Source organism: Archocentrus centrarchus, chromosome 6 (genome assembly GCF_007364275.1).
Source record: "Archocentrus centrarchus isolate MPI-CPG fArcCen1 chromosome 6, fArcCen1, whole genome shotgun sequence".
Classification (NCBI taxonomy): Eukaryota; Metazoa; Chordata; class Actinopteri; order Cichliformes; family Cichlidae; genus Archocentrus; species Archocentrus centrarchus.
In genome coordinates, this window is record NC_044351.1 from 30,354,157 (window position 1) to 30,376,416 (window position 22,260).

Sequence of the window (22,260 nt, forward strand, 5' to 3'; positions counted from 1 at the left end):
TAGCCGTTTCAGCTTTACTCAGTGCTCCATAAATAAACAGTAAAAGAGGAACAGCAGTGTTCTGCAGCGTGTGGTGGCCGTGAGATGACTGGACTCAGTTCATCTTACGGAGACAGTTAGCCTTCACGCTCACGTTTTATTAGCCCACGTTTTTGTTGTCCAAATGGAAGTATTTGGACTGAACAGAATTATTATTTAGTGGACACTAGTTTCTATTGCAAATGCAAACTCTGGCCCATTTTAATCACATTGTTTTTATATATGTTCTGAAATAGGACAGAGACAGAATGTGTTTCTTAAATCATCCAGGTACTCAATATACTGTGTGACTTTCTGTTTTGTTTTTTTCCATCTGCAGCAGCTGAATAGTGGTGGAGTCAAGAGGTGCCATCATGCCACAGCAGAAGGACATAGTGAAGATAGCCATCCAGATGCCTGGGGCCTACCCCCAGCTCATACAGCTGGACCAGGTAATACATGCATATGTATATATGCAGTGTGCACACATTTAACTAGTATGTGGCCCATAGTATGTGAATAAATTGAGTCACCACACTCTGGTTGGCAGTAGTTTAAAATAATGGGGTCTTAGTCACATATAGAGTCTGTCTGCTCTCACACGTCGCTGGTTGCTCTAACAGTTAACCACAGAGGAAATTTGTTTCCCTTCATTGAGCCCGTTGCCTAATTTGCTCGACTTGGCAGTCTTAAACCGTTCACATGTGCACTGCAGCCCTGACCAATATCCTATGATGTTGTAAATGTCCAACGCACCGCACCAGGACTGAACATTAAACTTTCTATAATCTGCAGGCACCCGCGTTCAAAATATGTGATATCCGATTGTGTTGGCGTGCTTCCTGCACGCTCAGTGCAAGGAGCCCCCTCACCTTAATCAGTCAGATTATTTCTAGTAGTGAAAATGTGGCTCTCCCAGTGCTATATATGTGGAAAAGGACAGCTTGGGATAATGTCCTGACCCTATTCTTCTGACTTTTTGGGAGCTTTTGTTTAAAAAACAGATGAAAACCTGCAGGAATGTTGGACCAGGAGACCTATAGTTTGAAAACTACAGGTTTAGAGTATCTCTGACCACACGATAGCCAGTGTGAGTTAATGTTCATTACTTTTTCATTGTCTAAAACTAAAGGTTTTAGACATTATTTGATAGAGTTGGTTAAAAAAAAAAAACACCAAATATATTTTTCTATTGAAGCATTAGCTCTAGTCAGTATCAAACCATGTATACGCACATTCAGCTGAACCATGTTAGGCATTTTATTGAGGGTGAAAAAGTATCAGCGTGTTGGTTGAGCTCACTCTGCATTTCTGTGAATGCTCAGCTAATTTCTAAGTACATATTTAAAGAAAATGAGCATTAACAATTGGTTTTAAAAGCTGAGTTAATTATAACACTAGAAACCGAAAGGCACAGATAATACTGGCACTTTCAAGCAATTGTGTGTTGTGTGACTACAGACGGTAAAGATCCCCACTTCCTTACCACTGTGGTTTGATACAGCTGAAATATTTACAAGAGCTGTCAGCAATAATAGTTATGCTGCCAAAGGTAAATGTGAAACTCACTGGTGGTTAGACTAAACAGTTAAGCTGTTTAATATCTTCTTTTCTCCTTTTCCACTGCATCCTAAAAAAAACCCACTATTTTAGTTCCTTAATTCAAAAATTTCACATCTGTGGAGCCCACCAGTGTTTGATGTGAAATATTAAATAATAAATACATTTAAAAATAGCAATAAACAGTGTAAAATACAAATGAAACAATCATTTCCATAATTATTAAAAAATACAAGGTTACGAAATATAATTTCATCATTTCGGTTTTCAAAATAAGGGCAATTAATATAAATTTACTTGTATTTCCATTAGAATTTTTTTCATTTAAAAATACCTGTCTCCATATGTTTTTTTTTTATTTCATAATGTCACTTTAACAGCTTTGATGGTGTCACCTCTCTCACCTCTCACCTTATATTTACCAAATGCATCAAACCTGGTGCACTTTGTTTCTATATTTGTTTAAAAAAAAAAAGAAAAAATGGTGCCTCATTTGTTGAATTCAATCAAAATTCACACAGTTTTTGAAACGATCTGATTCGAGCTGCAGACTTTTCGACTTCCTGAATACCACGTCGCTCTTTTTGGTAATTCACATGACAGGATTTTGAACTCTGTGGTCTGATGTTTCTTGTTAAAATGTATTCTGGGAGTCTTTGGTTACCTTTTCACCAGAACATTTTATGTGCATTGGCTTCCCTTCGACTCAGAACCAGATACTGTGCAATCTGGTCATTAATCATTCAGCCAGAGGAGTTTCCTGTTGGTATAAGCCATAAAAGTGCTTCAGCTGTGAGTAATGTTCAAGATTGGTTGCTAAAATTAATGGAACTTTTACTTTCGAAATAAAGAGACTTTAAATAACTCGTAATTTAAATTGGTGAAATGGAGGGGGGCGGGGTGTTTAATAGAACAACTTGTTCTTTTACTTATTATGCAATTTAATCATAATTATTTATTCTGTAGTTGGTTTAGTTTATTTCATATCGACCACTCTGGGTTTCTGTACACTCAGTTTTTTTTTCTCTCCAGCTTTTACTGCATATGATTGTGGGGAAGTTTTCCATAAGTTTCCCAGAAACGTGGGGGAAGTTATACTTCCTTGCGCAAGACACTACGCGTAAGTTTAGTCTGAACTGTACAACAGGCTGTATGGGTGGTTGTTAAGTATGAGTCGCATACTGTTCATCTCTTGGAAAGGGTTGATCAGGGAGAATGGGTTTAACAGGTTTCTAACTGGACTGTTGAAAAATGCAGCATCGCTGAAAGGAATGCACGCTTTCACCTACTTTTTTTCAATTTCTGATGATCTCATCAGTATGTTTTAGGATCCTAAAGAAACCATCACAATGAAGTATTTAAGAGTGTTACTCTCTACACACAATAGTTTCATTTTAAATCACAACCAATTCTACCCAGCCAGAAAAAAAAATTCCCATTGGCCTAAACGTTTTCAGCAGACACGTCTGATTCGTTGACCCTCTTTGCTGCCACTAATGACAGACCATCCACTGGGTCTACCACAGAACCTGGAGACATTTTGACTGGGTAACCACAGGGCTGACCACTAATAGCAGGATAGCTGAGAGTCAGACATGGAAGTAGTCTGGGTTTTATTTACATACAAAGAGGGCTCTGGGCACTGAGGGTAACATTGTTCAGAAAGTGTTGGGGAGCGCTAGGATTTCCTCTTCTCAAAAAAACAAGTTTTCCAGCCAGCGTGAATAGTTGTGGTGCCGTGATCCCGTAACAGCATGTCATTACTGAAGCATGAATTCAGCTCCCTGACTGACAAACGTAGTAGTTGTGCAGCAGGTGTGTGCCTTTTATGATGTGTTTGCATGCATGTGTGACTAAGTGCTGTTTTGTTGTGTCTCTGTGCAGAAAAAACCTCTGTCTGCTGTGATAAAGGAGGTGTGCGATGGGTAAGTGGATGATGGAGATTCAGGTTTGTTTTGGTTGACTTCGTTGTCCTTCATCTCTCACACTCAAAGTTTTGTGTGTTTCTGTGTGTGTGTGTGTGTGTGTGTGTGTGTGTGTGTGTGTGTGTGTGTGTGTGTGTGTGTGTGTGTGTGTGTGTAGCTGGAATCTCCCAGGGTCTGACAACTATGCTCTGCAGTATGCTGATGGAGTGCAGATGTACATCACTGAATCGGTCAGTCAACAACAGTTAACATAAATATTTATTGTTGCCTCAATTGAGTCAGTCCTACAGATGTTTCCATGGTTATGAGATAACTGTCTATCTCTAGCAGTGGATCAATGAATCACTGCTTTGTCAGCACTTTGTCTGCATTTGCGAGTGCCTCCCTTGAGCACAGCGTTATCAAAGATGAAACAGGCTGGAAAAGCAGAAGCCGAAGAGAGAAGCGGCTGTAAGTCAGCTTCTTCTGGAAAGGTTGCCACTGAAGCTTGATGTCATCACAGTGGCATCAGAAAAATGCAGAGGAAGTTAGATTTTAGTGAACCTGTGAACCTGTCGCTGATATCAGGCGCTCTTTTACAGTTAGTGTGGGAATGGTAAGTTTCCGTTTTTTGCCGTGATCACATGGTTAAACACGTTTCATTTCAAAGTCGGGTTCTTGATCAGTCTGTGGAACACTTATTTGGGGCAGTTTAATAATGAAGCTGATTATTTCCTGCATTCAGTGGCAGTGTGACTTCAGAAGTGTGTATGTTAATATTTATCAGCAGTAAGGTGACCCCTGGGTTTGAACTCGGGCAGGCCCATTTGGTTTTCTCTGTAGGCTCTGTTTTCTCCCACCACTAAGAGAGAAAAAAAACACAACATGCTGGGTTAAGATGCACATACTAGAGCAAACTCATGAAGAATGTACAAAAGACTGACTGAAAGCTCCAGAACTACAACTATGAACGGTGGAGAAAAAAACATGTTTACATTGTTGTCATGGAAACATAGTGTAGCCATTCCATTTCAGAACAGCCTTTGAGCTAATATCAGAAAATTCTGTGAGAACACTAGCATCTAAAGTTGGATACAAACTAGCAACCTTTGGATTATTAGCCAGCTGCTTTAATCTCTGGGCTTCTTCCTGGCCACATTGACATGGAAATATGATGTTTGCTCATGATTCTGTGTGACAGAGGATTTCTAACAAATCAAAAGATTCTGTCACGTCAAAGGATTGAGCCAACCATATAAGTAGACCACAGAATCTGTGTATGATCTGCATTCAGCTCTCAGCAAGTCAGTCAGTGCACAACAACAGTGAAGCTAAACTGAAGTGAGAACATAAAACGTTCTTCATGGACGCAAGTGGAACAAACTGCAACAAAGTAAGCACCAGTGAAAACAGACGTGTTACTCTGGATAACAATAATTCAGGAACTGAAGACCTGATGATGGAAGTCCAAAAGGAGGTCCAGAAACCAGCTGAGTACAGCAAAGACACAAAGGACTCGGGTGACGCGGTCACACTGGAAGCAGGTGAAATGAATTCTCTGAAGGTTCTAGTTTCAGACGTCCCTCTGCTGAAGCAAGAGAAGTCTGAAAACAACAGCCAGAAGGAAGACATGCCCAGAAAATCCAGAAAATCTAGAAAATCAAAAGACAAATCAGTGATTCGCATTGTATTTGGGTTACCCCTGATGCACACCCAGCAGGGTGTGAGTAAGAGCTCACAGTTTGCAGTGATCCCTGAAGAGTTTGAAATATTCTGCCAGCCAGAGCCTGTTAAGCCCAAGCTGATATTGCCTCCCAAAGGTCCCAGACCCCACGCTGGGGCAGGACCCAGACCCCAGGTTGCCGCAGGTCCCAGACCCCAGCCTGTCTTGCCTTCAGAACCACAGCCATCCACATCCTCTGTTGCCAGGACCTCTGACTTAGTGGGAGAAAAATTCTTGGGCAAAAATGGAGGACAGACAGCACAGCTAGAAGCAGAAAAGGCTGTCTTGCTCCAAGAAACAGAGCAGCTGAAAGCAATGCTTGAATCTGGGGAAAAGGAGCTTGAAAAAATAAAGGCAGCTCTTCATCAAGAAGTAATTGAAAAAGACGGGATCTACACCGGTGGTTCACTGACAGTTGAACAACTGGAAGCAGCTGTCAAAAGTGAAAAAGAACAAAAAATTAAGACAGAGAAGCTGTTGGCACAACAGAGTGATGAAAATAAGACTCTTAAAGATGAGCTGGCCCAGGCACAAAAGAAAGTTGAGGAGGAAAAACATCAGAGGGAGGAGGACATGACACGTCTCCTGGATGAGCACAGCAAAATAACCTCAATGATGAGAGCAGCAGAAATGAAGGCCCTGGAAGACCTCAAAAATGAAAGATCACAATGGCTCCAGGAAAGGTCCTCTATCCAGGCAGCTCTAAGATCACTAAAGGAGTCCATGGACAAGAATATGCAGGAGAAAGACAAATTTATAGCTGATATAATGAGCAAAGTCAATCATTTAAAGAAGGCTCAGGAGGTGGCTCAGACAAAAAAAAAGAAGAGATCTTTGTGGAAGAGATTTTGCCAGCTATTTAAAAGATCCTGAAGGATCCCATGAATTTCTCGACCACCGAGCTAACAACTAGCCCCAACCGGTCACGGCAGATAACCGCCCCTCCCTGAGCCTGGTTCTGCCGAAGGTTTCTTCCTGTAAAAAGGGAGTTTTTCCTTCCCACCGTCGCCAAGTGCTTGCTCATAGGGGGTTGTTTTGACTACTGGGTTTTCTGTGTAATTATTGTAGGGTCTCACAAGATAAAGCACCTTGAGGCAACTCACCACAAGGTGCTTTTGATTCTAAGGTAAAGACCCAACAACAATTACACAGAAAACCCAACAGTCAAAACAATAGTAATCACATCAATAAACATAATTCTTGATGTGATTTGGGGCTCAATAAATAAAATTGAACTGGACCAAAACAGAGCAATCAAAAAACAAAGACCAAGAAATTAAAGAGTTAAATTCAAATATCAAGAAAACAATTGGATAAATAAAAAAAATATTGCCTTGTCCTGTCTTGTTTTTTTTATGTCCTGTAATTAATGCTTCCCATAGAACCTATTAAGAACAATAATTAAAATAAAAAACAATAACTTAAACTTAAAAGTATATTTTACTGTATTGTATAGTCTCACAAACATATCTGCATGCTTATTGGAATCCATGCGTGTTATCGCCTCCTCCTTGTGGTCTGAATGTTGCAGAATCGTCTGGACATTAAGAACGGCTGCATTCTGCGTCTGACCAAGGCACCGGTGAGTCTGCAGCCTCCTCCACCTCCCTCTTCTCACATTCTTCTCCCTCTGTAACCTCTCGCTTTGTAACTCATTCTACTACATGCTGAAAAAGGTAGAATAAGTCTAAGCTGATCTGTCACTACAATGTGTTTCTTTGTGTGTGTGTGTGTGTTTCATTGACGTGGATGAACTCAGGGCCGCTGCGCAGAGGATTTGTACAAGGGTATCCAAAGCTTGGATGCAGGCGTGCGCTGCGATTCGCTCAAGCAACTAGCCAGCGTTTCAACAGATGTGACCTTTGCGCAGGAGTTCATCAGCCGAGATGGACACCTCTTATTGGTCAAGATTGTAGAGGACTCTAATGAGTTAGTACCCTGCGTGTGTTTGTGTGTCTGCTTGCATATTTTTTTTGGCTGTGAAGGAATACTGTCAAATATCGCTGATGCAGAGGGGTTGCACATGTAGAAGCGTATTTTGCGGACCGGACTATCCTGCTGAAAGAAGTGTTTCAGGTCACACTTGCAGAGTCTGTCTTTGATTTCAGTTAAAACAAGTTGTTGATTAATTTAAGCCTTTTTCCACAATCATAGCAGGAGTACAGCTGGCTGAATGCTCAGTGGTCTGTGACAAGATGGAACGTTTTACCGTTACTGTGATAGTTTACACTTTAAAGCTCTAACTGGATTACTGATTCTATCCATTTGAATGCTACATGTGAGTGTGTGAATGGCTTTTTTGTGTGTGTCATTTAGGAGTAATGTGATTATGACCCACACACTGACGGGTTTCATGGAGCTGATGGATCACGGGATAGTTTCATGGGAGAACCTCTCTTCTGTCTTCATCAAAAAGGTTCTGTATCTGCCGCTCAGATGTTCGGTGAGTTTGATTTTCAGCGACTAAAGCTCAGGTCTCTCCTTCCGTTCCAATACTGTTTGTACCTCAGATTGCCGGCTTTGTGAACGCCAAGCCGACCGATGCATCAATACAGCAGGTGTGCTTGGACATCCTGGAGAGCATGGTGCTCAGCAGCCACAGCCTTTTCCTGCAAGTCAAGCAGGAAATCACCATGGAGAAGCTCATTGCTCACCTTCAGGTGTAAGTAATGAATCACTCAACAATTCAATGAATTACAATGAATGTAAGCAGTCACACTTGCTTAACATAATGGTCATTTTTACACATTTATTTTCACTTCATGTTGCACAGAAATGGCTTTTTTTTCCAGCCCTGAGTTTCTCTCTGTGGGGAAAAAAAAAGACAGATAAGACAGATGGAAAATGTCATGTAAACAGAGCTCATGATCTTTTGTTCACTGAAGTGAAATAAACTCTTGACAGAATAACACCTCTGCAGTGTGTTGCAGTGGCAGGGCAATAAGTGGCAGCATTGTCTCTGTAACAGGAAGTTTTTAAATATGTAAACTGTCAACATCAGTGTAATACAGTGATATGAAAACTGTTGAAGCAGTATATACACGTATTTCCATACAGCTGTAAAACATGAAATACATTTTTTTTTAACCTCTCTCTAACTTCTTTCAGGACAAATCAGCAGATACAGACCAAAGCCATGGCCTTACTTATGGCCCTACTACAAACAGCTGGAGACTCAGACCGAAAGGTGCCCCTGCTACTTTTGAGACACTTCCTCTTCTCCAAACTAGTAAAACTTCCAAGCTTGCAAAGAAGCAGATATTTTAGTTTGGTTTAGGCTCCTTCCTGAATGTCTGTTACTTTCAGACAGCAGCTGTATTTGGTATGCACTATTCATATTTTACATTAGCTAATGTTTTTCATTATCAGTAACCTTAAAACAGCAAAAAGTACCATGCATTGATCCAAGTATTAAGTACTGTCTGTGAATCCGAAGCCTGATGCAGATGGTTCTTCTGTGTCGTAAAGCAACATTGTTGCTCAAAAACTGCATCTTTCTTAGTGACGGGTTTTAAGGATCAAACACATTTGAAGTAAAAATAAAATTGGACTGGATGGTTTGTATGAATTATTACCTTATAATTAGTTCTGAACAGTGAGAAATATGTGGTACTGTAGCTGATTTAGGGGAAATTCCTCAGGTTAATAACAGCCGTAATACTGGAAGCACTGCAGAATGAGCTAATCGGGTTTTGGAGACAGAGCCTGCACTTGTTCCTGGAATAATTTCATTGTTGTTTCGTAGGAAAAAAATGTAGAAATTCACCAAAGTTATGCTTTTAACTCTTTCCTGTGGTGCATTGTATTCTTATATTCGAATCTGAGAAGACTATATTTTATGTGTGCCTCAGGGTGAAGGATAGTTTTTGCAGCAGCAGGCCATGCGTGTCAGAATCCCACAGGCACCACTTCTTCCAGACAGCTGGAAATGACCCATCTTTCTCATTCTGCTCATCTCAGCTTTTCTGCAGACAGTCGAGGCTTTCTGCCCCTCTGTTGTGTTCCCGCTCCTCTCTCATTGTGCAGAAACAGTTCCTTCATTCAGGCCTCCAAGCTCTTTTCTCTCAGGCTCTCTTTGTTACTTCCTCACTTTTACATCAGGTCAACAAACCCACCCTTCTTATCAGCAATTAGTTGCGAACAAAAACGTGGTTGAGTCAGAGATGCACGTACCAGCAAGCAGTGATTTCGTCAGAGGTCAAAGTCCCACAGGCTAAACCTTCTGCTGCCTTACAGTTACTGACACTATATTGCCACCCCGTGGCAGAAGCAGGGCTCTGCACTCCAGTGACATATTTGCTCTCTTTGTTTCCAGGATATGTTTGATTTCCTGACTAAGAAGAATCTCCGTCAGTATATATATAAGGTAAATTCACTGTACAATCACATTTCACATAATATATTCATGTGAAACACTCTGGAGTATTAAGGAAAGGAAAATGTGTTTCTCTCTCTGGCAGAACATAATCCATAGTTCTGGTTCAGTCCAAGATGAGATGGCCCACTACCTCTACGTCCTACAGTCAGTTACCTTGAATCTCCTGGAGCCCCGCATGAGGACGCCTCTGGACTGTTGCAGCCCGGTGATCCAGTCATATTAAAGCCACATTCATTCAGCAACACAGTTTTTTTAAAATAAATCATTTTAATTGTGAAATATTTTTATTGTAATCCTGCCTTCCTTGGCACAATCTTTCTTTTATCTTGTTAAGTAAGATTAGATAAATTTGGAAATTCAGTGACTTGAGTACAAAAGTATCAATGCTAATTCTTTGCTGGGCTCAAAAACGCAGCGGTTTCAAACATTTAAACGCACTAACAAACTACCATCTGTACATGTTTGTCTGGCCCTTGTCACTTTAGGAACAAAGAGAGATCCTTCACAATTTGAGGCAGGCAGCGTTTGAGACAGAAAGTGAAAACAGCCTGAGTCACGAAAGACGACGATCACTCTGTGCCAAAGAATTCAGGAAACTGGGGTTTTCTGTAAGTGTCTGCAGTCAAAACATGCTGTAGCTGTTTGTCTACTAACTTTTAACCTTGTTATTCTTTATATCATGGTTGTCTTCAATCCTTTCCTTTCAGAATAATAGTAACCCCGGTCAGGATTTGTCGCGAACGCCTCCTGGTCTTTTAGCTTTGGATACCATGTATTATTTTGCCATACGTTATCCTGATGCCTACAGCAGGGTGAGCACAATTTATATGCATTTTATTTATGAAGCCTTTAATGTCTGAATTTAAAATGCTGATATTGACTCATATAAAATAAAAGGTTTATTGCTGTATTCAATCATAGTTGTGCCAGTTTGAGAAGTCACCCAGGATGAAAAGTGCTTAACCACAAGTGACAGCATTTGATAGATGAGCCCCAAAATGAGGCAAATGCACAATAAATGCCCCCCCCCCCCCCCGAATTATTAGTTATCATCTTTATTATTATTACTTTAAGTGAGTTTCCATTTTCTTTTTGTTTATGTCTTTAAGTTTGTCCTGGAGAACAGCAGCCGAGAGGACAAGCACGAGTGTCCCTTTGCCAGGAGCAGCATCCAGCTCACACTCATCCTGTGTGAAATCCTTCGGATCGGAGAGCCACGTCAGTTGATCTCTTCCGTGCCACCGCCTCTGCTATTTCTGTGACCTCTGGTCAAACCCTCTCTGAATTCTCTCCGTGCTTGACCTCTGTTCACAGCCTCAGAGACGGGATCCGACTACCACCCCATCTTCTTTAGTCAGGATCGACTGATGGAGGAGCTTTTCTGTGTCTGTATTCAGCTGCTTAATAAGACCTGGAAAGAGATGAGAGCCACACAGGAAGACTTTGACAAGGTACAGTAACAGAGATGGCATGTAATTGCTTGCTTTGTTTCAACTAAAATTAGGAAACTAACTGAAATTAAAGTGAATTGGTGTGGTGTATTTTAGTGTAGGAGATGCTCTCCAGTCTCTTTTACTTGGACAAATAATTATTAAATTGCTCATCTAAAATGGCTTAATTGCTTCTTGGCTGTCGCAGTGTGTAAAACGATGACCTGGGGTAATTCAGATCCAAACCTACCGTAATCAGATATGGTATGTTTGCTAAATTCAGTGACAGTAACTCTAAAGTTCTCATGGAGGTAATTTATGATCCACCCAACCACAAATATGCTTCCATAAATGAGGAAAGAATGGGTAGATACATACCAGTAACCAATTTGAAATGAATAATGGCTTTTTGTCATTTCTTCTACATAAAGGTTATTATCTTGCACAATAGCATCGTGAGTTATAATGAAAACTAAACTCTTCATGTTGCATGCATCTGTGTGGTCAGTAAATGGACTGGTACTTATATAACATTTCTTTAGGCTAACTGACCACTCAGAGTGCTTTTTACAACAAGCTTCATTCACCCATTCACACACATTCATATATTCTATGCCAATAAGTCCTATGTCCAGCATTCACGCACACACTCAAACTCCAATGGATGCATCCAGGTTCAGTGTCTTGCCCAAGGATACTTCAGCATGCAGACTGGAGGAACCAGGGATGGAACCAATGATTAGTGGGGAACCTCTGCATTTACAGTCCCAAATTCAAAGTTCAAGATTCTCAGCAATGTGGATGCTAAGGGGTGAGGTGAGGCGCACGACTCTTGATTTTGCACCTCACCTGACGTGTTTCTGGCTCTTCAACTGAAAACTGCAGAAAAATTGCGTGGTCATAACCAGAGATGATCCTCCACATGATACTGGAGCCAGTATACAGAAGAAGCTAATATAATTTGAGGTCTGTGCTAAAATCGCAGCGCATGCAGTGCAGATGGTCAGAGCAGGACTTCCGGGGAGTGATCTGAAAGTAGACACACTGGAATCCCTGTGGACATGTGGCAAAGATGACCTTGAATGGAAGACCTTGAATCTAGTAAGGTTTTTTTTTTCATAAGGCCCATTTGTGGGATGTTTTGATCACATCTCATTTCCACTTAGTTGTGTTAATAAACTACTAAACAAGCGAATAAAAAATGTTGAATAAAAATGAAGCACAGAGACACTGAAATTTAAAAGGAGAATGCTTTGGAACCAGTTTTAATGGTGCTTTTGTCTAAGTTTTGTATTTTGGAGGGGTAGGTTCATTCTTATGCTAACCTTTCCTGACCTGCCACCACAGCCACATTCAGTTCTGGTAATGGTTTAAGCCAAGCTGCCAGCAGAGCAGTTTTGTCTGTGAGAAATATTGAGAACTCACTCATCCTGAAAGGATGAGTGTTTGAGCCTTCATCTACGCCTCAACATCACACTCAACCATCCATCATCCACAAAGTGCTCATAAAACTCAGTGACCTTTTGACCCTCCCGGTGCACGCCGGTGTCCTAAGCGCCAGCCCAGCAGACTGGCCTTTTGTTTTTGCTCATGGCCAACCTCCCAGGGTGCTTTAGGGCAAGGACAAAGCGGCATTAGGTGGACAAAGAGAAGCGTGGTGAACGGCAGAAATGGAGGGAGAAGGAAACAAGGAAAACAAAGCGTCCAGGGCATCAGCAGTAATTACACAACAACACAGGGAACATAAAACCCATGGAAACAATGTGAGAGGAAGAGAATGAAGGGGATGGATGAGAAGAAGCAGAGTGGAGGAGATCCAAAGAAAATTAAAACCGCAAGCGGTGATATCGGGCCCTCGCACTCCGCGCGCGTCGACCTGTGGCGCTCGTCGACCCGTGCTGCACTCGGAGGTTTTGTGATCGTGATGGGTCTCTAGAAAGTTGAATTCTTTTATAGGAAAAGGTATCTTTTGCTCTCGGCATAGACGCAATGGAATATTTGGGGGTGTGGTCACGGCTCCAGCATGCAAAATAGGGCATGGGTCTGATTGACTTTTTTGATGGGCTGTTTGTCTAGATGATGTGGAGCCAATTTGGTCTCACTGGGTGAAATGCCCTAGGAGGAGTTCATTCAAATAGCAGGCCTGAAAATGGCAAAAATTGACACTTTCAATTGAAGATGCTGGACTTCCTGTAGGGTTTGGAGTATGGCTCCAAGAGACTTTTTTGTATGTCTTAGGATGTTACATGAGTGTGCAAAATTTCAGAGCTGTAGATAAAATGTAACTCAGGGGCGAGCTAAAAAACATGGTATATTATGATATTTAAAGCTGCCAGTAGGGGGCGCTCTAACGTTTATGGACTTTATGCATGTCAATGTGTTCAGGGCAGGAGGCTTATCAAATAGATGAGGATTTTGTAAGGAATGGTGAAAGATATTTCATGTATTTCAGAGCAAAACTAATTCTGTGGACGGTCATACAAATTTTCATTTGCTTCTGTAGGGGGCGCTATTGCGCCTACAGTCTTGAATCTGTAGTTATGGATTCAGCCTGGGTGTGTACATGAGTGATTAAATTTTCAGCCTGATCAGACAAAGCATGTGCGAACAAGTGCACAAAAAATTTTGGTGGTGAGGGAGAAAAACGAAGGCCAAATTTAATGGGCTGGTGTGACAAGGCCGTTTAATATTTTTTAAAGATTTCCACAATAATTGATGGGCTACTTGTGTAGATGATCTGGAGCCAATTTGGTGTCAGTGGGTGAAATGCCCTAGGACGAGTTCGTTCAAATAGCAGGCGTGGAAATCGCAAAAATTGACACCTTCAATTGAAGATGGCCGACTTCCTGTAGGGTTTGGGGTAGGGGTCCAAGAGACTTTTTTGTACGTCTTAGGATGTTACATGAGCCTGTACATTTTCATACATGTAGATAAAACGTAGCTCCGGGGCTACTCAAAAAACATGCTATTTTAAGATATTCCGAGCTGCCACTAGGCGGCGCTCTAACGTTTATGGACTTTATGCATATGAATGTGTTCAGGGCAGCATGCTTATCACACCACTGAAGTTTGAGCCAGATTGAGCAAGTTGGCTTTGAGTTACAGCCATTTTTGTGTTCATGGCGAATCATCGAACTTTGCCGTCCCATAAGGGTCACGCCCTTTTGTCAAAAAGTCACAGTTTTAAAAACACAGTAAGTCCAAGTTCTTAAGGCTTTCCAGGTGAAATTTGAGATGGTTCTGCTAAACCACCTTGGAGCTGGACCTCCAAGTGTAAAATATGACATTTCCTGTTCCCACTAGGTGGCGCTGCGACTGATATTAAATATTGTCATATGTATGTGTTCAGGGGGGCACCCTCATCCTACTGGAGAAGTTTGATGCACATTGGATCATGTAGGTATGAATGAGAGGCAATCAAATTTTCATGGCGAATGATCAAAGTTCAAAGGGGCATAAGGACCCCTCCCCCTTGGCAAAAACTCACCATTTTCGAGATTTAGATTCCCCTGGGGGTGTAGGTTAGACAAACCAAATATGAAGATGATAACGTCTAAAACCTCTGAGTTATTAGAAAAAGTGTGAGGGCTGCAAATCGCCAAATTTGCATAATTAATTCAAAATGGCGGACTTCCTGTTGGGTTTAGGGCATGGCTCCAAGAGGATTTTTTGTGCGCCTGGACATGATATACATGTGTATGAAGTTTCATTCATGTACGTGAAACACAGCGGTGGGGCTCCAGTTTAGGGGGCGCTAGCGAGCCATTTGGGCGCGCCCTTGCCCGAGCCCATTAAAATACTTAAATTTTCACCAGGTGTGACGCATGTGCAAAGTTTCATGAGTTTTTGAATATGATAAAGCCCCCAAAAAGCCAATTCATTTGCCTGAATAATAATAATAATAATAAAAAAAAAAAAAAAATAATAATAATTAAAACCGCAAGCGGTGATATCGGGCCCTCGCACTCCCTGCGCGTCGACCCGTGGCGCTCGTCGACCCGTGCCGCACTCGGAGGTCTTGTGATCGTGATGGTGTACAGAAGGTCTGTAGAAAGTTGAATTCTTTTTTAGGAAAAGATATCTTTTGCTCTCGGCATAGACGCAATGGAATATTTGGGGGTGGGGTCACGGCTCCAGCATGCAAAATAGGGCATGGGTCTGATAGACTGTTTTGATCAGGATGATGTCAAGAATGTTGAAACACATTTTCATACATTTCCGAGAAACTAAGTTTGTGGATGCTATACAAAATTTCATTTGCTTCTGTAGGGGGCGCTCTTGCAGCTACGTATAGCCTTGAATCCATAGTTATGGGTTCAGAGTGGCTGTGTACATGAGTGATTACATTTTCAGGCAGATCGGGCAAAGCATGTACGAACACGTGCCCAAACAATTTTGGTCGCCATTGAGAAAAATGAAAGCCAACTTCAATGGCCTGGTGTGACAACACCATTTAATATTTTGTCAAGATTTCCACAATATTTGATGGGCTGTTTGTCTAGATGATCTGGAGCCAATTTGGTCTCACTGGCTGAAATGCCCTAGGAGGAGTTCATTCAAATAGCAGGCCTGAAAATGGCAAAAATTGACACTTTCAATTGAAGATGCTGGACTTCCTGTAGGGTTTGGAGTATAGCTCCAAGAGACTTTTTTGTATGTCTTAGGATGTTACATGAGTGTGCAAAATTTCAGAGCTGTAGATAAAATGTAACTCAGGGGCTAGCTAAAAAACATGGTATATTATGATATTTAAAGCTGCCAGTAGGGGGCGCTCTAACGTTTATGGACTTTATGCATATCAATGTGTTCAGGGCAGGAGGCTTATCAAATAGATGAGGATTTGTAAGGAATGGTGAAAGATATTTCATGTATTTCAGAGCAAAACTAATTCTGTGGACGGTCATACAAATTTTCATTTGCTTCTGTAGGGGGCGCTATTGTGCCTACAGTCTTGAATCTGTAGTTATGGATTCAGCCTGGGTGTGTACATGAGTGATTAAATTTTCAGCCTGATCAGACAAAGCATGTGCGAACAAGTGCACAAACAATTTTGGTGGTGAGGGAGAAAAACGAAGGCCAAATTCAATGGCCTGGTGTGATAAGGCCATTTAATATTTTGTAAAGATTTCCACAATATTTGATGGGCTACTTGTGTAGATGATGTGGAGCAAATTTGGTCTCACTGGGTCAAATGCCCTAGGACAAGTTCGTTCAAATAGCAGGCGTGGAAATCGCAAAAATTGACACCTTCAATTGAAGATGGCCGACTTCCTGTAGGGTTTGGGGTATGGGTCCAAGAGACTTTTTTGTACGTCTTAGTATGTTACATGAGCCTGTACATTTTCATACATGTAGATAAAACGTTGCTCCGGGGCTACTCAAAAAACTTGCTATTTTAAGATATTCCGAGCTGCCACTAGGCGGCGCTCTACCGTTTATGGACTTTTTGCATATGAGTGTGTTCAGGACAGGGTGCTTATCACACCACTGAAGTTTGAGCCAGATTGGGCAAGTTGGGTTTGAGTTACAGCCATTTTTGTGTTCATGGCGAATCATCGAACTTTGCCGTCCCATAAGGGTCACGCCCTTTTGTCAAAAACTCACAGTTTTGAAAACACAGTAAGTCCAACTTCTTAAGGCTTTCCAGGTGAAATTTGAGATGGTTCTGCTAAACCACCTTGGAGCTGGACCTCCAAGTGTAAAATATGACATTTCCTGTTCCCACTAGGTGGCGCTGCGACTGATATTAAATATTGTCATATGTATGTGTTCAGGGGGGCACCCTCATCCTACTGGAGAAGTTTGATGCACATTGGATCATGTAGGTATGAATGAGAGGCAATCAAAATTTCATGGCGAATGATCAAAGTTCAAAGGGGCATAAGGACCCCTCCCCCTTGGCAAAAACTCACCATTTTCGAGATTTAGATTCCCCTGGGGGTGTAGGTTAGACAAACCAAATATGAAGATGATAACGTCTAAAACCTCTGAGTTATTAGAAAAAGTGTGAGGGCTGCAAATCGCCAAATTTGCATAATTAATTAAAAATGGCGGACTTCCTGTTGGGTTTAGGGCATGGCTCCAAGAGGATTTTTTGTGCGCCTGGACATGATATACATGTGTATGAAGTTTCATTCATGTACGTGAAACACAGCGGTGGGGCTCCAGTTTAGGGGGCGCTAGCGAGCCATTTGGGCGCGCCCTTGCCCGAGCCCATTAAAATACTTAAATTTTCACCAGGTGTGACGCATGTGCCAAGTTTCATGAGTTTTTGAATATGATAAAGCCCCCAAAAAGCCAATTCATTTGCCTGAATAATAATAATAATAATAATAATAATAATAAAAAAAAAAAAAAAATAATAATAATAATAAACGAAGCAATTACAATAGGGCCTTCGCACAGTTCGTGCTCGGGCCCTAATAATAAACGAAGCAATTACAATAGGGCCTTCGCACAGTTCGTGCTCGGGCCCTAACAAGAAGAGGCTGTGGCAGTACAGGCGATATTACAGATTTAGGTTTCGTTTGTGCATGTGCTGAAAAAACACTATGAAATGTCATCAGTCCAGTTACGTGAACATATTTGTTTAGATCTGTTATGATCTGAACAGTCATCCTCCACACACACACACACACACACACACACACACACGCGCGCGCGCACACGCTCCCGAGACTAGAGACAGCTGCCGTTGCCCCTATTGGCCAGTTAAGCTAAATGACAGAGGGGCTGGACCTGATTGGGGGTGTGCATGTGAGTATCAGGGTGTCTGTTTACAAAACACTCAAAGGTCTGCACCTCTGCTGTCATGTAGGCGATCTCTCTCTCTGGTTCTGCCTCACTTTCACTTCGTTTCATCCCCGTCACATTTGTATGATTGACCAAGGATGAAATTTGAAGCCTGGATTTAAAAATTTGTATAAAGTAGTCAGCAAAGGAGGAGGAAAGAATGGAGGTAAGAGTTTTTTTTTGTTTTGTTTGATTCTTTGTAACTAATTGGTAAACATAGAGGTCAATATTAAATATTCCAGTTGTGGCCCAAAAGTCATTCATACAGCAGTTCTCAAAGGCTAATTTGTTATTATTATTTTTTAATGGGTGACAATAGAAGTCATGAACAGAACATGACATTACAATGTGAGGCTGGTCTCTAAAGCCTTTGTCATGTGATTGTTGCTGGACACTAAGTTTATTTTGGCTCTGTGGACCAGAGCAGGGAGTCACGGCGTGAAACTGTAGTCACTTGTTTCGTGTCCCTGTATCTTCACACAATATAGAATGACTGGATTTCACAGCTTGCTTTTCCACTGCTTCCAGACAAACAGGCTTTGCCATTCTCTGTGGTCATAAACACTTAAAACTCTTCACGCGCATCTGACAAGGACATTTCTGAGATTGAGTGATCAGATTTCCTCTGAAGTTTGTATTAAAAGCAGTGCAGAGAGCCTGTCTGATAAAGGTTTACTGATGTGTCAGGCTACACTTTAGTCACTGATTGTTTGCAATCAATCAAATTGGGTGTGAACAGGAATGATCTAGGTCAGCAGTGTGTGTGTGTGTGGGTGTGGGTGTGGGTGACAGGAGGACAAACAGGAGTTGGCTTGGTCTTTTAACTGTATCGATTTTTATATCGATTTTCCATTTTTTACAACTGAGCGAGCCATAGATTTAACACACATGTAACTGCCCTGAGCTCTTGTTTGAGGACAGCTGGGGTCACCTCCTGTCTTTCTGTGCAGGCTTCACTATAACAAGTCAGACACACAAACACAGATTGAAGTACAGCTTTAGTCTCAGAAAACAATGAAAAATTCAGTTTGACAACAATCATAATAAATTTAAAAAAAGAAAGAAAGAAATGGTTTATAAGGAATCATATAGAAGCCACAGTCTAACATTGAACATGCAACGTTCAGTTTGTCAGCAAGCAGCTCAGCTTTAAAGTAGAACCCCACACATGGCCTTAGAGAAAATAAGAAAATAAAGAGATGAAATCAGAACAAACTACTACTCCTTACATTTAACATTTAGCAGCTTAATAGAAGAAGGAGTGAAAGAATTTGAGTAGCAGTTTCTTTTTCTCAAGGGTGCATTATAGCGCTGACCTGAGAGCAATAAAATCGCTTGAGAGAAAGCGCTCAGATCGATGCCTTCTGAACCGCATGTTCCTTCCCAAGTAAAGCTCAGGTCTTTTAGCCGGACTGCGGTAATCTTGGAGCAGATTTTAACAATGCTGTTATTCACAGACAGCCCATTAAACCAGCATATGTTAAAAATGTTAAAACCCTTTCAATAACAGATGGGTAAAAGTTACATAAAATATTTTTAGAAACACTTAAAAAAAAAAAAAAAAAGTTCCGCTTCTGCAACAAGTAAATTCTTCGTTGTCCTCGTTCGACCACTGACTCTCGTGTTTATATCAAACGTAAGCTGAGAGTCCAACACGGTTCCCAAATATTTATAAATATCCACAATTTGGACTCCTTCACTGAATGATACTCGCTTTTTGTTTACCTCGATCTTTCCTGTAATTAGGGATTAACTCTTCAGTCTTAGTCACATTAAGGTCGGGGAAGTTATCATCGCATCGTTCAACAAATGCAGGCAAGGCGCCACCATGAGGCAGCGTGATCAGATTTCCTCAAATCAATCTACAGTTTTCTGTTAAATCTGTATTAAAATTTTAATTTCAGGTGAACAGTCAGTTTTAAGGTACTAAACTAAAATATTTGCTCAGCTTGTTCATCATTGATCATACTATATATGTGTGTGTGGAGTGGATATTACACTGATTACTGACTAGCTCCTGAAGGGAGTCTCTTTTTCTTTCACTCACGTTAAGGAATAATGGTCAGTGGTTGTATACAAACACATTAAATAGGTAGGTTAACATGTCCTTAAATTAATCAATATGAATTTGGTGCATTAAAAAAAAAGAACTGGTCAGGCAAAGGCGTGAAACGGAAAGCTACACAATCCCTATCTCACCCAGTATGTAACAAAGCATTTAACCTATCTTTATCCCCAGGTGATGCAGGTGGTGAGGGAGCAGATCACCAGGACTCTGGCTAGTAAGCCGACCTCCTTGGAGCTCTTCAAGAACAAAGTTAATGCTCTCAACTACAGCGAGATCCTCAAACTGCGGCAGACAGAACGGCTGCACCAGGAAGAAACCCTCGCTCCACCTGTACTGTGAGTGTCGGGAAGTTTACATGCTAGAGCCCAGTCAGTTAAAACCTGTGGCATGTACACCAACTTTATAGTAATCTATATCTGTGTATGAATATGTAGAATCTATAGGAAGCATTTGGGTTGCGGTCCACTTGCAGCAGATGACTTGTATTGTACAGTCGTGTTTTAGTGGGCTTTTGTTGCATGCAGGTACACAGTCAGTGCAGAGAGCAAAAGAGGGAATTGTATGTAATGAAATCCATTTGTGCATTTTCTTAAACGCTTTTGGGTCGCAGGGGACCTGAGGCCTACTGTACGGTGATAACCGGATAGATCAGCTGTCCATCGCAGGGTATTTGCTGAAATGCAGAAGCTATCAGATTCCATCAGATCATATGATAGCCACTTGGTTCCCAGATTGACTTGTCACCTTTGTCATTTATTTTATCAGCACGTCAGGGAACTGCCAAACTCTACAGTTCATAAAATACTATCCAAAATTGATTTATTCATGTAAAGCAAAACAGAGGAAATCAGATCTTTTAAAAGAATAGAAGCATCTTTTTAAACAGACCAGCTATCAGATAAAGCAGCTAATCAGAATTGATACTTTTCAGGTTCAGGTTATGATCCACATGGTTCCTGGTTTCGGTTGAGCATCCTGTATATTGGCCCCACATTCTGGAGAAGATTAACTGATGCCATTTAGAAATGGAGTTTCTGGTTTAGTAGATTGTCTGATCAGCTGCTCTGACAACTCCAAATAGTTTCCACCTCTATGGAACAAAGCAGCGGGTCAGCAGTCATCCTGCTGTTTATTATGTCGCTGTTTGTCCCTAAACACAATGTAACAGTGTTCTGTAACTGAACCTTACTGCAGCTTGTGAGATACCGTTTGTGACAAATCTTTTTTTTTCTTCTAAGAATTGTATCGAGCTAGCGTGTTTTTCTTTCCAGTGAACTCAAAGAGCGCCTGAAGCCAGAGCTGCTCGAGTTGATCCGCCAGCAGAGGCTCAACAGGCTGTGTCAGGGCACGATGTTCAGAAAGATCAGCAGCCGACGCAGACAGGGTGAGAGGCGAGCGCTCACAGTCTCACACACTGTTAGAAGACAGCAGACTGAGTCCTGTCAGGCTGACCCATGTCATCGTTTTGTATTTCGTCAGATAAACTGTGGTACTGTCGTTTGTCACCCAATCACAAAATGCTTCACTATGGTGACGTGGAGGAAGACATGGAAAATCCACCAATAGAAACACTGCAAGAGAAGAGTGAGTTCTTTTTTTTTTTTTTTCTTTTCTAATTCTAGTTTATTATACAAATTGATTCCACTCAACAATTTGCTGAACATCATCGAGCAGCTGTGCCAAGAAGACCCTGGTACATAGTGCAGAGCATGAGCAGTTCCTCAGGCTCATTAATACTGACTTTAATCCTGTAAGCACAACCTTCCATTATTCAAAACGGGAAAAGGAAGTGGCTCAAATGGCTCCTACATATAATTAAAATTACTCTTAATAAAATATCTAACCCTAACCCGATGTCTGTGTTTTCATTCTTCCTCCAGTTCCGGTAGCAGATATCAAAGGCTTGCTGACGGGTAAAGACTGTCCTCACATGAAGGAGAACAAAGGCAAACAGAACAAGGTCAGCTGCTTTCCTCTGCTTCACTAGATTCATGTTCACCTCCTGTTTGTTCAGTTGTTCTTAAACCACGAATAGAGCTGCTGCAGAGGGTGCTGTGGACAGCCAAGGGGAAACTAAACTAAATGAACATGGCTTAAGTAGGTAAAGGGAAAAAAATAAGATGCTGCCCGTTTAATTAGTTCTTTTTATTGGTAGTGATCAATAACTGTGGTAGAGCGGACGATGGGCATTATTTCTGTTTGGAAGGGGGTCAGTTTGAGGATCACTGTGTCCGCTGATGTCTCACTGTGCTTTCTCCCTGTAGGAGGTCCTCGATCTGGCATTCAGCATTACATATGATGTAGAGGAGTACAGCCTGAACTTCATTGCCCCCTCCAGAACTGATGTGAGTGTGAACGCTGCTCTACGCTTTCAACTGTCTTCAGTT

The 22,260-nt window shown here is 41.4% G+C and overlaps 1 protein-coding gene across 4 annotated transcripts in view; it reads left to right on the forward strand.

Annotated features, from left to right (window-relative positions):
* Positions 1-22,260, forward strand: part of elmo3 (engulfment and cell motility 3) — a 28,298-nt gene that overhangs the window by 4,663 nt on the left and 1,375 nt on the right. For 3 of the 4 annotated variants that reach the window (XM_030731186.1, XM_030731187.1, XM_030731188.1), the window contains exons 2-20: positions 359-470; positions 3,463-3,503; positions 3,661-3,733; positions 6,737-6,787; positions 6,965-7,134; positions 7,522-7,621; positions 7,716-7,867; positions 8,314-8,392; positions 9,521-9,571; positions 9,666-9,788; positions 10,069-10,191; positions 10,291-10,395; positions 10,693-10,801; positions 10,898-11,034; positions 20,045-20,208; positions 21,145-21,257; positions 21,353-21,457; positions 21,754-21,833; positions 22,138-22,218. In XM_030731186.1, the coding sequence (XP_030587046.1) occupies positions 393-470; positions 3,463-3,503; positions 3,661-3,733; positions 6,737-6,787; positions 6,965-7,134; positions 7,522-7,621; positions 7,716-7,867; positions 8,314-8,392; positions 9,521-9,571; positions 9,666-9,788; positions 10,069-10,191; positions 10,291-10,395; positions 10,693-10,801; positions 10,898-11,034; positions 20,045-20,208; positions 21,145-21,257; positions 21,353-21,457; positions 21,754-21,833; positions 22,138-22,218 (1,935 nt within the window). In that variant the 5' untranslated portion in view covers positions 359-392. Of the gene's footprint in view, positions 1-358; positions 471-3,462; positions 3,504-3,660; positions 3,734-6,736; positions 6,788-6,964; positions 7,135-7,521; positions 7,622-7,715; positions 7,868-8,313; positions 8,393-9,520; positions 9,572-9,665; positions 9,789-10,068; positions 10,192-10,290; positions 10,396-10,692; positions 10,802-10,897; positions 11,035-17,812; positions 17,972-20,044; positions 20,209-21,144; positions 21,258-21,352; positions 21,458-21,753; positions 21,834-22,137; positions 22,219-22,260 lie in introns of those variants that run through there. The other variant, XM_030731189.1, reaches the window with a different exon arrangement.